This window comes from Hemibagrus wyckioides, linkage group LG04 (assembly GCF_019097595.1).
Source record: "Hemibagrus wyckioides isolate EC202008001 linkage group LG04, SWU_Hwy_1.0, whole genome shotgun sequence".
Lineage (NCBI taxonomy): Eukaryota > Metazoa > Chordata > Actinopteri > Siluriformes > Bagridae > Hemibagrus > Hemibagrus wyckioides.
The window spans coordinates 3,685,000-3,701,157 of record NC_080713.1 but is presented as its reverse complement, the minus strand read 5'-3'; the positions used below and the strand labels follow the sequence as shown (position 1 = coordinate 3,701,157).

At 40.4% G+C, this 16,158-nt stretch overlaps 1 protein-coding gene across 1 annotated transcript; it reads left to right on the top strand.

Annotated features, from left to right (window-relative positions):
• The first annotated feature begins 1,115 nt into the window (after positions 1-1,115).
• Positions 1,116-15,666, top strand: LOC131351925 (AFG3-like protein 1). Its single transcript, XM_058387662.1, has 16 exons — positions 1,116-1,337; positions 1,610-1,700; positions 1,788-1,832; positions 2,947-3,047; positions 3,385-3,534; positions 4,034-4,108; positions 4,998-5,122; positions 6,444-6,714; positions 7,880-8,017; positions 8,422-8,575; positions 9,311-9,418; positions 10,754-10,879; positions 12,072-12,298; positions 12,514-12,714; positions 12,792-12,986; positions 13,898-15,666. The coding sequence occupies exons 1-16, from the start codon at positions 1,230-1,232 to the stop codon at positions 14,126-14,128; spliced, it is 2,346 nt and encodes a 781-aa protein (XP_058243645.1). The 5' UTR covers positions 1,116-1,229; the 3' UTR covers positions 14,129-15,666.
• Positions 15,667-16,158: the final 492 nt, after the last annotated feature.

The window sequence follows — 16,158 nt, the reverse complement described above, 5'->3', positions numbered from 1 at the left end:
AAGCACTGACTCTGAAAATAGTCAAAAAAAAAATTATCTTCAACTTCTAGAAACACTTGAGTTTGAACCTTTTCTTGTCCATCGTTTTGTCCATTTAGAAACCCAAAATTCTTCAATGTTCTAGACAGTTTTGTGCTTCCATTTTGTTTCCCATTGTTTGCGGGGAAGAACCGCGTTAACACCGATCAGGCATAACATTATGACCAGTGAGAGGTGCCGTGAATAAAACTGATGATCTCCTCATCATGGCACCTGTTAGTGGGTGGGATATATTAGGCAGCAAGCCAGCATTTTGTCCTCAAAGTTGATGTGTAAGAAGCAGGAAAAATGGACAAGCGTAAGGATTTGAGTGAGTTTGACAAAGGGCCAGATTGTGATGGCTAGACCACTGGATCAGAGCATCTCCAAAACTGCAGCTCTTGTGGGGTGTTCCCGGTCTGCAGTGGTCAGTATCTATCAAAAGTGGTCCAAGGAAGGAACAGTGGTGAACCGATGACAGGGTCATGGGCGGCTAAGGCTCATTGATGCGCGTGGGGAGTGAAGACTGGCCCGTGTGATCCGATCTCAGATGAGCTACTGTTGCTCAAATTGCTGAAGAAGTTAATGATAGAAAGGTGTCAGAATACACAGTACATGACGGGTCAGGGCTGTTTTGGCAGCACCAACACAATATTAGGCAGGTGGTCATAATGTTATGCCTGGGCAGTGTATAATTCTTTGAGAGGAAATGACAAGCATGTTCATTTTTCAAGTACGATCATTTGTTTTCATTTTCTACAGAAATACTGTTCACACACTAAAGAGTTAATACACTTTAATGAAATCTGCTTTCTGTTGCCGGAGGCATGACGAAAACGTGATCACCACGGCGGCTAAAATGGCCGCGTATTGGTCAGGCAAAACCTCTCCGTGAGCCAATCACAGTTCATTTCTAAATGATCCCCAGGTATCTATTTATCTGCCTGCGAAGAAATATAGCTGCAAGGGATACTAAATATAAACGTGTTTATTGTATTTAACTTTCGGTAAAGCAGTGTTAATAATCCCGAACAGCCCTTCTGTTGTAGCTGTAATGCTGGGCGGTGTCTTTGTGTACGTTTGTGTATTTTCCATCAGGCAAGCACTGGGGCGCCCCCTCTCATGGTGTTGACTCGAGTCAGCTGCTTTTATCTCCTTTTCAGTTTCCTCGTAGTTTTTGAGGAAACTTTGTTTTTTGCTGCTGCTGTAAAATGAGTAGCATATTTCGGTTGATGTGTGGAAAGTGCTGGAAGTCAGGATGGCAGAGCTGGAGAAGAGGATACAGCGTGTTTAGCTGGAATTCGGTGCTAAAGTTCAGGGTAAGCAGTTTGGTTTGTTTTTGTTTGGCGTAAGCTCCGCCCACTTTCCCAGGGTTTCCACTCTCTCTTTCTCTATATATGCTATTAATTAACTAACCTTTCAAATAAACCTTCAATTAACTCATTAACCTGTCAGATTTCGATCTTATAATATATTTTCCTGGACATTATCTGCTTACGTGTGTTATTTGTGCAAGCAGCGGCTCACTTTCATACATAATACAATATAAGAAGATTTCTTTAAAATAACCAAACCTTGCATTTCTTAACAGAGCTTTTCATTGCATCATGTGACATTAAGATTAGGATCGACTGAATTATTGCTGTCACACTCACGCGTTTTCTCCAGCAAACCTCCCAAAGGTATTTTTTTTTTAATGTTGAGAAATCTTACATCTTAATCACTTGCATTAATGTCACTGTCTATAAATGTACTCTAAATTCACACAGGATTTGAGAAGTTCTTTCCAAAGAGATCAGCTCCAGAACCCAGAGGTAATTCAGTCTGAAACTTGCTTAATACAAACTGTATACTATCGATAAGATCATTCATACCGATCAGGCATAACATTATGACCACCTGCCTAATATCGTGTTGGTCCCCCTTTCGCTGCCCTGACCCGTCCTGCACTGTGTATTCTGACCCCTTTCTATCAGAACCAGCATTAACTTCTTCAGCGATTTGAGCAACAGTAGCTCGTCTGTTGGATCGGATCACACGGGTCAGCCTTCTCTCCCCACGTGCATCAGTGAGCCTTAGCCGTCCATGACCCTGTCGCTGGTTCACCACTGTTCCTTCCTTGGACCACTTTTGATAGATACTGACCACTGCAGACCGGGAACACCCCACAAGAGCTGCAGTTTTGGAGATGCTCTGATCCAGTGGTCTAGCCATCACAATCTGGCCCTTTGTCAAACTCGCTCAAATCCTTACACTTGTCCATTTTTCCTGCTTCTAACACATCAACTTTGAGGACAAAATGTTGACTTGCTGCCTAATATATCCCACCCACTAACAGGTGCCATGATGAGGAGATCATCAGTCTTATTCACATCACCTCTCAGTGCTCAGAATGTTATACCTGATCTGTGTATTCACACGCTTGTTAATTTCCATTACTGTTTCTTACTGTTACTGGACATCTTCAGGACTTGAGGATTTTATGTTTTGTGGTTTCTCCGTAGCTGAATTTGTCCCATTAATTCATAAGAAAGGGAAAAAGTAGCAAAGAAATGATTGTTTATAGCTGATGTAATGAATCATAAGAGGAACTGTCTTGCTTTATGGACGTTTCATAACCATTTAATGTAACTAAAATGGATAAATACATCCATTAATACTTTAAAATATTGTAATTCTATATAGCTGAGGTATAAGAGGAATAAAGCACTTGTAGTTATTGGAAAATAATCAACTTCTAGGTGATAGGAGTAACCGTGCTTCATCACAACACTCTGTTGTTGATTATTTTCCTATAACAGCACACCTCCAAAGTGCTTTATGCCTCTTTGTCTTGTACATACTGATAATTATTCATTCTTCTTTAACATTGTTGTGTGAAAGGAAGCAAGTTGTATGTGGAAACTGAATCGGATTCTGACTCCGCAGAGAAATCCGGTGAGCCGGAATCCCAAAGAAGCAGAGATGGAGCAGGAACAGGCGGTGGTGAGAAGAAGGAAGATGGCAGACGGTGGTCTCGCATCCTACGAGTAAATATTGCTGTTTTTATCGTGGTTAGCTGACTTTACTGCGCAATAAGGAGGACTGGTTATGAATGAGTATTTGTTGATGTGGAATGCAAGCTCACGCTAGTCTTCCTTCTTGTATAAATCCTAAATAATAAAGCATATTTGATTTCTACACAAATCAAATGCTATGGATTAACATGCAGATGATGATGATGATGATGATGAAGATTTACATGATGTTGGCAGGGAATAGAAAGAGACATGGGGAGATGTTTTACAGCTTAGAGGCTCTTAGCAAACTTCCTGTTTTTTGAACAAACAAATCTGATAAAGCTTCAACCTTCTGATTATGTAACAGAGAGACGTCCCGTGGGATGAGAAGCATTTCTGGAACGTCCTCTTTGCAGGAACTGGGATGCTGGCGACTTTTCTGTATTTATACTTCCGAGATGGAGGAAGAGAGATATCGTGGAGGGAGTTTGTTAATTTCTACCTCGCTCGAGGCCTGGTAAGAGACGATTCGCTCTTCAAAGATTTCATGGAATATGTGAAAGATTTTAAACTAATAGACATGCTGCAGGAATATATTTTGGAAAGAAATCCTTCTCATAGCTTCTTTTATTTTGTGTAGTGCAAAAAATATTGGCACCCCTGAACATATTTGATTCATCTTGACACAGTTGTGCTGTTATTATACCCAAGGTTGAGGATTCACCAAATATTCATTGCAGGGGTGCAAATACTTAGGAAACAACCAAAACCCCACTACATTTAGTCAGTTTAAGGCTATACAGCATATCCATGTGTGTACAATATGTTTAAGCTCATAAAAGCTTAAATGTCTTAATTATCTTATATAACTTTATTCAGTTTGTAATCATTTTTCAATCAAGGGTGCCAATAATTTTGGGGCTAACTGTATAACAGGAATTGAGCCACAGCAACACATTTGCAAGACATTTGCTTTATTGCTGGATTATGAGGGCAGTTTAATGGTTTTTGTGCAGGTCCAGAGGCTAGAAGTGGTTAATAAACAGTACGTCCGAGTGATTCCTGCTCGCGACGTCAACACCTCAGAGGTGGTGAGTGGTCCAGTCTTTTTATACAGAAGCAAATCACTGTTCTACTGTCATACTGGATGTATTGATAAAAACAAATAAATAAATGTGTGTGTAAAAGTTTGTGAACCTCCAGGACACAATAAAATCTATATTGCCAAAAGTTTTGGGACACCCCTCGAGATCATTGGATTCAGGTGTTGTTTTTCAGGGGTTGGACTCGGCCCCTTAGTTCCAGTGAAAGGAACTCTTAATGCTTCAGCTTCATACCAAGACATTTTGGACAATTTCATGCTCTTTGTGGGAACAGTTTGGGGATGACCCCTTCCTGTTCCAACATGACTGCACACCAGTGACCAAAGCAAGGTCCATAAAGACATGGATGAGTGAGTTTGGTGTGGAGGAACTTGACTGGCCTGCACAGAGTCCTGACCTCAACCCCACAGAACACCTTTGGGATGAATTAGAGCGGAGACTGTGAGCCAGACCTTCTCATCCAACATCAGTGCCTGACCTCACAAATGTGCTTCTAGAGGAATGGTCAAAAATTCCCATAAACACACTCCTAAACCTTGTGGAAGGCCTTCCCAGAAGAGCTGAAGCTGTTATAGCTGCAAAGGGCGGGACAACTCCTATATTACATTCATGTGCGTGTAAAGGCAGATGTCCCAAAACTTTTGGCAATATAGTGTATATAATATTCATAGTATTATAATGGAGCAACTACTGCGATGTGTACATCAATTCAATTTAAGTTAAAACAATATGGAAATCCGAGTCTGGAGTCACACCGTTTCTCTTCAAATTGTCTTGTGTAAACATAATGTTAAATCACACTATAACATAATCCAGATGGACCGTTACCCACATCTTTTGCATCCTTTCAACTCGAATATCTATTTTTATCCTGCAGAGTTATGTTTGGTTTAATATCGGTACTGTGGACACATTCGAGAGGAATTTGGAGCAAGCAGAACGAGAGCTGGGTTTGGAAGATCCACACAAGGTGCCGGTGCTGTACAGCACTGAGAGTGACTGGTGAGTCTGGCACACTTAACACTTTATTAGACCGCATCTCAATCAGCTTGTCGTCCTTATTCACAGAATTAAAATGGCCGACTTCCTGATCAGCACCCTGACTACCGAACTAGGAGATGATTGAGACGCAGCCTTCGGCACACTGCAGTAAATCTGCTTGTCAGTCGATATCTTTTAGCTTCCCAGTAGTGGGGTGGGTCATGACATGAAACCGAGTCATTGATGATTTATTTCCAATAACAGCACTACTCAAAAGTGTTATATTCCTTTTAGATCACAGCACAATTACATATATAGATTTTATTTAATATTGATACAGTGCCCTTTTTATCCATTTTTAGTTACACTGGAGTCTATTACAAAGCACTGACATTAGAGTCTCCTTCCGTTAATGTTAAATAAACATCTCCTCACCAGTGGAAACGTCCAGCCAACCTATGATTTGCAACCAAACTACTGTCTGCTGCTGTTAAAAATTCTGACCAATCAGATTTGAGAATTTCAAATATTCAATATACACCGATCAGGCATAACATTATGAGCACTGAGAGGTGCCGTGAATAAGACTGATGATCTCCTCATCATGGCACCTGTTAGTGGGTGGGATATATTAGGCAGTAAGTGAACATTTTGTCCTCAAAGTTGATGTTAGAAGCAGGAAAAATTGGACAAGCGTAAGGATTTGAGCGAGTTTGATGAAGGGCCAAATTGTGATGGCTAGACCACTGGATCAGAGCATCTCCAAAACTGCAGCTCTTGTGGGGTGTTCCCGGTCTGCAGTGGTCAGTATCTATCAACAGTGGTCCAAGGAAGGAACAGTGATGAACCGGCGACAGGGTCATGGGCGGTCAAGGCTCATTGATGCACGTGGGGAGCAAAGGCTGGCCCGTGTGATCCGATCCAACAGACGAGCTACTGTTGCTCAAATTGCTGAAGAGGTTAATGCTGGTTCTGATAGAAAGGTGTCAGAATACACAGTGCAGGACGGGTCAGGGCTGTTTGAGCAGCCAAAGAGGGACCAATACAATATTAGGCAGGCAGTCATAATGTTATGCCTGGTCAGTGTAAATTATAATTAATTGTTAATTGGATAGTGATTTTTGGATAGTATTTATAGTAGTTGTGTGCTAACAATCTAAGCACACATTTGACGAGATCTTGCGTTTGTTTTTACAAATAACATTCTCGTCATTTCATTTGAAGTATTGAACACAGCATGCTGTAACGTCTTCACTAACCTGACAGACTTGTATCACTCTAGCCTGTTATTTTGCTAAAGTCATCTTTAAAGTCAAAGTTTTCATCCCCTCAACTTGTGCAGGTCTTTCTTCATGATCTTGCTCCCGTTCGTCGCGCTGCTCGGTTTCCTGGCGTTCAGCTCCAGGCAGTGGAAGCCTGGAGGATGGCAGCGTGGAAGAGGAAACAATATCTTCAGAATGACCGAGTCCAAAGCGAAGATGATCAGAGACAGCATCACCGTCAGACTGAAGGACGTTGCTGGCTGTGAGGAAGCCAAGCTGGAGATTTTAGAGTTTGTCAATTTCCTGAAGAAGCCCAAACAGTACCAGGAACTCGGTGCCAAAATCCCAAAGGTATAATGTGTAACGACGGGTTTTGTGTTTGTGTTTGAGATGATGTGTGTTGCTTTGAGATCGGTACGTCAAGAGCTTTCGACTTTCCTTCCACGTTTTATTTACCGTGTGTCAGCTATGTCTATGTTTTTCTTTGGGGGGAATACCTGTATCTGTTTCCCATCAAGTCAGAGAAGCTCTCTGGAGGATGTGGTGTGCAGATGCATGTTTCGTAAAACTAGAAAATCAGTGCAATGTAAGCAAAATAAGCAATATAATGGACAAAAAACAGGGAGAAGTAGAAAGCTAAAAAGCCGTGGTTTATACAGAGATTTTAGAAAGGCCATTACCGTGTGCCTAAAACCACCTTAAGTTTATTACTGCAAGTTATTACTGCCAAACTGTAATGTATATTTAATAGAAAACACGGCTGTTGATTAAAAGCTGGTTACTTAGTCGGGTTTTTTCTTCCTGAAACTGGTGTTATATACCAGCATAACAAAAGTAATATGCAGCTCTTCAATTTCTCTCTCATTAATTCCAGTGTGTCTCCTTATTATCTTCTGTCACTATCAACCGTTAATCCATGCTATCAGAATCAAGGACCAGATCTCTCCGTTTTATAATCTGGGTTTAACAGTAGTTTAGTTTACATGGATCAGGCATAACATTATGACCACCTGCTGAATATTGTGTTGCTCCCCGTTTTGCTGCCTGACCCATCAAGGCATGGACTCCACTAGATCCCTGAAGGTGTGCTGTGGTATCTGGCACCAATATGTTAGCAGCAGATCCTTTAAGTCCTGTAAGTTGTGAGGTGGGGCCTCCATGGGCCTTACAGGACTTAAATGATACATTTGGTAGATACTGACCACTGCAGACCGGGAACACCCCACAAGAGCTGCAGTTTTGGAGATGCTCTGATCCAGTGGTCTAGCCATCACAATTTGGCCCTTCGTCACTCGCTCAAATCCTTACGCTTGCCCATTTTTCCTGCTTCTAACACATCAACTTTGAGGACAAAATGTTGACTTGCTGCCTAATATATCCCACCCACTAACAGGTGCCATGATGAGGAGTTAATAAGTCTTATTCACTTCACCTCTGTCTGGTCATAATGTTATGGCTGATCGGTGTATCTTCTCCGTCTTCATTACCGCTGATGTACCTGATGGTGTTCTTACAGGGTGCTGTATTATCCGGTCCACCTGGAACTGGAAAGACTCTGCTGGCCAAAGCGACTGCAGGCGAAGCTGGAGTTCCCTTCATAACAGTCAACGGCTCCGAGTTTCAGGAGATGTTCGTTGGTGTAGGAGCAGCCCGGGTGAGAGCTATACTCTTTTATACTAACAAAGCCTTTTACTAAGTATTTAACTCCTCATAAACATAGCAGAAGTCAATCATAGCAGTTCATCGTTCTCTAAAACAACTTCAGGTGTTTGAGAACAACTTTGATTCAGGATTTTATAAGAGCTGTGTGAAGGTGCAGCAGCCATCTACAGACATGATGTTCTAGGAGCAGTGTGACAAAACTTTGGCATTGAAAATCACTGACACTGGAGACTCCTTCCATAAAGAACACTTCACCTTTGTGATACTATAATCCATCAGGACAAGGGTGCCAATATTTTGGCACCTCATGGAGTATGTTGTCTTCTCCAAGCCTTTTCCCAGTGTCAGCTTTAACTGATCTCTCTTCTCATTACCGTGTTTGTTGAAACTCTGTAGGTGAGGGACACGTTTGCGCTGGCCAGAAGACACGCCCCCTGTATCCTCTTCATTGATGAGATTGATGCAATGGGCAGGAAGAGGGGCCAAGGGCACTTTGGTGGGCAGAGTGAGCAGGAGAACACGCTTAACCAGCTGCTGGTGGAAATGGACGGTAGGTTTGAGCTGTCTGTTCATCTGCACCTCACGAGATCTGATGATTGTTTTTATTTTTTTAACTTTCTGTTCTGTCCCTTTATTTCAACAATTGTATTCTGTTTCTTTGCTCATTACATTCAAATCCATTATTCTATTCTCTTTATCTAAACAAAACAGTTTCTGTTCTGTTTTATTCTGTTTTTTATTTATGCTTATATATTTTTGTTCTCTTTCTTGATTCATATGATCTGATTCTATTTTCTTTTATTTCTTTCTTTGTTCTATTAATCCTCTTTTTTGCTCTGTTCTATTTTATTCCATTTCTTTATTTAAATTTCTCAATTCTATTCTATACTTCCTTACTCCCTTCCTTCCTTACTCTCTTCCTTCCTTCCTTCCTTCCTTCCTTCCTTCCTTCCTTCCTTCCTTCCTTCCTTCCCTAACTCCCTTCCTCTCTTCCTTCCCTCCCTTCCTTCCTTCCTCCCTTCTATTCAGATTATCTTTCCTGTTCTCCTCTGTTAATTTTTTCTATTTTTCAATCTTTAAATTCGTACACTCTATTCTCTTTCTTTTTTTAAAAAATTATTTTCTTATTTAAACTCTTCTATAGTTTCTTCTTTAATTCATTTCTAATCCTTTTTCAAGTCATCTACAGGACATGATTATAAACTCGTTCTATCTGTCTGTCTGTCTGTCTGTCTGTGTGACTATCAGTGATAGTCATATGACTGCTGTTTTGTTTATTCTCCAGGCTTTAACAGCAGCATTAATGTGGTGGTTCTGGCTGCTACGAATCGTGTGGATGTTTTAGATCCGGCGCTTTTGAGACCCGGGCGATTCGACAGGCATATTTACATCGGTATGAGTTTGTTCTCTTATCTTCTTACACTAGAGCCTGGTTTCAAAAGCACGGTTTGGCCGGATAAAATACTGTACTTCATCACATACACACAGATTTTTGGGTTCTATGTACAAGCATTCACTAAAAAAATCCAGATCAGTTACCATGACAACTGTGTGAACAAATGATCTAGAGTTCAATCCGATCCAGTGTTGAATATAAGTGGTTGCTGGCGTATTATTACCTTATTGTCATTTTCTCTTACATGAAAATCTTCTTTTTTTTCTTTTTTATTAATTTTAGAGAAAGTTACAGTACACTTAAACTGTAATGTTTTGTTTTATTTTTACATTAAAAAGTCCATTTTCGTAAAATGAATCCTTCTGTAAATTGTGAACACACTTTTAGAAGTTTTCTGAGAGTTTACATGAGGAAATATTAAATAAGTTTAAAAATAAATAAACGGTAAACAGCTGATAGAGGATAATAGTAAGGATTTTGAAGAATAATTAAATACATAGAAATTAAATAAAATTTAATATGGAAAGAAAAAAGATATAATACAAAGCATTACAGTTAAAATATAAATATAATGTAATTTAAGAAAGTAAAAAATGAAGCCTGGGTATATTTAAAAAATTTTTTTTATTTTTTTTTCCAAGCCATGACTGATTGCATTTTTTCAGAAACTTGACTGATTATGGGTTTTAAAATTTTTCCATGACTTCAGTCTGTCCGAGATTGGCTTATGTATTTCTAATATGCTTTTTTGCATTGGTGGGATTTGCCTTATTTAACTCTGGCCCGAGTTTCGGATTTTGCAAGCCTTGTTTCTGGAAGCGACGCCTTGCTTTCGATACGTTTATAAAGACAGTAATAACTTTTGGCTTCCCCTAGAAACACTCGTGCATTGTGTGTGAGTTTTCCTGGCAAACGTGTACACCCCCCCCCCCCCAATCCATGTTCATCTGATTGAAGAAGCAATGCGCCACAGCTGTATTATGTCAGCCGGGATTGCTGTCGTGGTGTTGGAACTCATTTATCTCTCGTTGCAGAGAGCTTTTCCCCACTTTAGCACAGCTGGCTCAGTGGAACATTCCTGTTACGGACATGGAAAATGGAGGGAGAGTGTGTGAGAGAATAAAGGGAGAGTGCGGGAGGTAGTGAAAGTACATCTGCTATTCCTGGAGGAGTTTTGTAAACACTGGAGCTCTTGTGGGCTTCGGAGCAAATGCTTCTCATCATCTTCATCTGGGTGGTATAACATTCCCTCCCTCCCTTCTTTTCTTTTTCTCTCTCCACTTATCCTCCTCCTCCTCTGCCTCTGCCTCGCCGTCTGTCTTTCCGACACAGGACCGCCTGATATTAAAGGCAGGGCTTCGATCTTTAAAGTGCACATGAGGCCACTGAAGCTGGATTCCAGTTTGACCTCAGATAATCTGGCCAGAAAACTGGCTGCGCTCACACCTGGCTTCACAGGTAAGAAAAAAATCGCAGAGCTTTTATTTATTCCACATGCCACAGGATTTTTAAAAATTGTTTTCTATTTATTTATATATTTTGAATATATTTATACAGTTTTTTGTGCTCTTATAATAAAAAATATTATATAATTTTTTTAATTAAATTTATTTCTTATTATAATGTATTCATAGAATTTAACTCTTTGCTATTGTAATATTTATTTCTTATTTTTTTAACTTTATTTTATTACTAGCTTTGGAACTAAAGTATAAAGCATAATTTACTGAATCGGCTTCAGAAAACAGAATTGTTTATTTAAAAAAAAAAAAAAATCTTTATTACAATACACATAGCGATCCTCACGAGTCATTTATAACCGGTTATAAAGCATTATTCAGGGTTTTGTCTGAAGCGAGCCGCTTTTATATTATTAAATTAACTGTAAACATAAGTACGACGGAGATCCATAAACAACAACAACAACAACAAAAAAATATCAAACAAACCACAATTTCCATGTCGTCATGAAGATTTTCATTTTCATCCGTATGAAAGAAAAATCTGGAAAGAATATGTTCGAGTTTCACAAATACAAGGTCATGTTATCTGAAGAAGAAGAAAATGTATCTTTAATAAGAGCTCATCATTCTTCACGATTAAACTGCACTAATTAATTCATAAAAATATTTATAAGCTGTGTAAGAGTGTAATAAAGGTTTTACTTCAACATGAAGAAATTCTGTAAAGCAGAGAAGCTTTTAAATACAAAGTGAAATATTTCTAAATATAAAAATGGATTATAAAAAGGCAGAGAAGAACTTGCTTATATTTTAATATATAATTTTGAAAAAAATTTCTATGATTGAAACATATTCTTAACTGCAGTATCAATAAGTATTATATATTTATTTTGCTTGTATTATTTAATTATAAGGTTTATTCATAAATATAACTATTCCTATTTAATACATTTAATTCTAGATTTATTGGCACACTTATAATAATAATAATAATAATAATAATAATAATAGAATTATTCACAATTCTTAAAAATTCAGAAACTCTTTTTTAATTAAGAGTATTTTCTCTAAAATAATTATTATTGTCTATCAGTGTGTTTAAGCATATTATGAAGGTGCCAATATTTTTAGTAATGAATGTATAAAACATCTAGGATCGCTTTACGAGTATAAACGTCTGTTTTCAGGGGCCGATATTGCCAACGTCTGTAACGAAGCAGCTCTCATCGCAGCACGGCACCTCAGCCCGGCTGTGACCTCCACACACTTCGAGCAAGCCGTCGAGAGGGTGATCGGAGGTCTGGAAAAGAAGACGAGGGTTCTGCAGCCTGCCGAAAAAACCACCGTCGCTTACCACGAGGCCGGCCATGCAGTCGTAGGCTGGTTTCTGGAACACGCAGACCCTCTGCTGAAGGTAAACACAGACTTCATGATGTTCATTAAAAGATCGTCCAGTGAAGTCCCTGCCAATAAGCTGTTGCTACAGAAACGATAACGTTGCTATAAAAACAACAGCAAGGGAATAACTACAGTGATTTGAGTTATAGCCGAACTTCTGTCAGAGCTGCTGTTATCAATCCACACCTTCGGAGAAAATTCATCTACTCTCTCGTTCATCTCATTGTGCAGTTGTCCATCATTCCTCGAGGTAAAGGCCTGGGCTATGTACAGTACCAGCCGAAGGAGCAGTATTTGTTCACACGTGAGCAGCTCTTCGACAGGATGTGTGTGATGCTCGGAGGGCGCGTGGCGGAGCAGGTGTTTTTCGGCAGGATCACCACGGGCGCTCAGGACGATCTGAGAAAAGTCACCCAGTCTGCGTACGCTCAGGTAACTACTCCTTTCGCTCGCTCGGCTCCTAGAAGTGGAGGGTTTTTCCTGCAGCACTGGGTTTTTTTTCCCCACAGATCATGCAGTTCGGGATGAGCGAGTCAGTTGGTCAGATGGCGTTCGATTTGCCGCAGCAAGGCGAGCCAGTGTTAGAGAAGCCTTACAGCGAGGCCACTGCAGAGCTCATAGACCAGGAAGTGAGGTCACTCATCAGCAAAGCCTTCGAGAGAACGCATCAGCTCATCACCGAGAAACGAGAGCTGGTGGAGAAGGTAAGAAGACCAGGATATCCTTCTCTCCATTAATAATGACAATATCTCTGAATACGTGATCTGAAAACCTACCGGTGTGCATCTGCCATCTCTTATACACTATACTGCCAAATGTTTTGGGACACTCCTTAAAATCATTGAATTCAGGGGTTGGGCTCGGCCCCTTAGTTTCAGTGAAAGGAACTCTTAATGTTTCAGCTTCATACCAAGACATTTTGGACAATTTCATGCTCCCAACTTTATGGGAACAGTTTGAGGATGACCCCTTCCTGTTCCAAAGCAAGGTCCATAAAGACATGGATGAGTGAGTTTGACGTGGAGGAACTTGACTGGCCTGCACAGAGTCCTGACCTCAACCCCATAGAACACCTTTGGGATGAACTAAAGCAGAGACTGCCAGCCACACCTTCTTGTGCAATGTCTGTTACAAATGCACTTCTAGAGGAATGGTCAGAAATTCCCATAAACACACTCCTACACCTTGTGGAAAGCCTTCCCAGAAGAGTTGAAGCTGTTATAGCTGCAGAGGGCGGGGCAACTCCATATTACATTCATGTACACATCATGTACACAGGCAGACGTCCCAAAACTTTTGGCAATATAGTATAGCTAACTGCTAGCTTTTGTTTCGTATCGTCTGATTCTCAGCAACTTATTTAACAGTAGCCGTTAAAGAAAACATCCTGTTACCATAGCAACCATGACGATGATCATCAATAACTTTAGCTATTCCTGCTGCACTACTTTTAGAGCTGCTGTCATGGAAAATTAATCAATACTTTCTGACCAATCAGAACATATTCAATTCAAATCTGTGTAATCAAAAATCAGCCATCCAAGAAGATCGTGTGTTTTGAAATGGTTCTAGCACATGGCTCCAGTGAGTGAGTAAGCATCTATTTCTGTCTCAGGTGGGGAAGCGTCTCCTGCAGAACGAAGTCCTGGACAAAGCGGACATGGTGGAACTGCTGGGCCCGAGGCCGTTTGTAGAGAAATGCACCTACGAGGAGTTTGTAGAGGAAACCGGCAGCTTGGACGAGGACACGAGTCTACCTGAGGGACTAAAGGACTGGGACAAGGACGACGAGACGTCTCGGCATAACGGCTCCTCACAGCAGCACAGAGAGTTTATATACTTGTAGCAGGGACAGAGCTCTGTGGAGCTGGAAAGGACAAAATGATCGCCAGCCAAATCTGTGACTTCATTTTAAAGGCAGTTTTAAGATATTTGCTTTTATTTCCTGTGTGAGGGACAAGTGTTTCCCTGAACAAGACACAGACCTTAGAAGAAAGTCCTACCTGAAACGTCAAGGCATTAACCCTCCCTGGGATCAGAAACTTGATGTCCAGATCTCAAAACAAGGAAGATCTCACATGAGTAGCATGACTGCACATGAAACAGTTGAAGTCTGTGGGTTAAAAAACACACCTGAGACCTCCTCCATCTTTACTTCCTGTAAATGTCCACCTTTTTCATGTGACGAAGTTTTTGCACCCTGCTCCTTACCTTTAGATATGATTTTACAAGCATTTGTATGTGATATAATTAGCGGACTAAATATAAAATCATTGGCTAGTCTACTGGGTGAATAAAATCTCCCAGTTGAAACGGAAACCCTCTTACTGGGTAAGCTAAGCTAGCTATGAAAGTCATGAAATAACAGAGCTAGTTATCTGGTTAAATGGTGATTAACCTATGTTAATTAATACAGATAAAGGGAAACGTGTTCATGATTAGTATTTATTATTACTATTCAAACAGTTTCTAATGTAGCATGTGACGAAAACCTCGTCCTGTAAAGTTTAGCCGACGATTTTTAGCTCCTCAGCTTCGTCCTCGGCCTTGTTATTCCTCTGAGGAAGAAAGGACAGAGTTTGAGGACTGTTACTTTTTGGTTGCGACCATTTACGTTTTCCAGTGCTCTATCGCAGGCTTCACGTCCGCGCTTTCGTATTTATACGCTTCTGATAGTTTACAAAAATCAGACCATGTGACCCAGCAGCTTTTGAATGAAGCTGGTGGACGTTTCCGTGGCTTCTGAAAAGGTTTTGGTGCTTCTGCGTCAATGAAACACTGGATTTGTTTGTGAAAAATTGACGCTCTGAACGATTACCTTCAGCGTGAGTGAGAGTCCTGCACAACGTGATCACTCGAGGAAGGATAATGTAAAGAATCTTGTTGTTAATGGGAGGAATCGTACAATTTTTTTTTACAATTTTTTCTCTTAAGATCTTATAGGTTTCATTTCATCCTGCCCTTCAGAAGCTACGTAAGAAACTGTTTTCCAGGGAAGGCAAATTAATAACAATTTACACCAATGTTTTCACCCCAAACCCAACCCCTCCCCCTGCCCTGACTCTCTCTTTCTTGAGCATCTCATGTGAAAAGATGGATCTCAGGATGGAGTCGCTGTTGGAAAGGGATCAAATACGCAGAAGATGCTAGAAAAACAACTAACGTGCTGGAGAATTTTCTGAACAGAAATCATGAACAAGAAGATATAAAAATGCTGGTTGATGATCCAGGTATCAAGAAACAGGATTAAGACTTGAACATCTAAACTGGTTCATTTGTGTAGATTCGGTTATTATTGTGTCCTATGAACTGTACAGTATGTAAACATCTGTTATGTGAAACTGCTTATTCAGGGCAGGATGAAATAAAACTAAATGCAATGTTTATCATCCCTCTTATTTATTTATTTAATTAAAGCGTGTGAGAATTTATAAGCTGACCAGTAATTATTCCCTTCAAATAGCGAATGTGCAATAACGTTATTCTTCATTCACTCTGGTGCAATATTCTGGTGCAGTATGTTATACACTGGCCAGGCATAACATTATGACCACCTCCCTAATATTGTGTTGGTGCTGCCGAAACAGCCCTGACCCGTCCTGCACTGTGTATTCTGACACCTTTCTATCAAAACCAGTATTAAGATCTTCAGCAATTTGAGCAACAGTAGCTCGTCTGTTGGATCGGATCACACGGACCAGCCATCGCTCCCCACGTGTATCAGTGAGCCTTGACCTCCCATGACCCTGTCGCCGGTTCACCACTTTTGGACCACTTTTGATTTGTATTTGTCTGGTTATTGAGTTTCAAGACAGCCGGACACTGATGTCAAGTGTAAAAAACATCTGCTTTACTCCTTTCAGAAACACCTGGAAG

What these genes read in the sequence shown, in the direction of transcription:
- LOC131351925 (XM_058387662.1), top strand. Translation starts at nt 1,230, where the DNA reads ATGAGTAGCATATTTCGGTTGATGTGTGGAAAGTGCTGGAAGTCAGGA. An exon ending in ACGTCAACACCTCAGAGGTG is followed by an intron (nt 4,109 to 4,997) that starts GTGAGTGGTCCA and finishes TTTATCCTGCAG; the next exon opens with AGTTATGTTTGGTTTAATAT. An exon ending in CGACAGGCATATTTACATCG is followed by an intron (nt 9,419 to 10,753) that starts GTATGAGTTTGT and finishes TTTCCGACACAG; the next exon opens with GACCGCCTGATATTAAAGGC.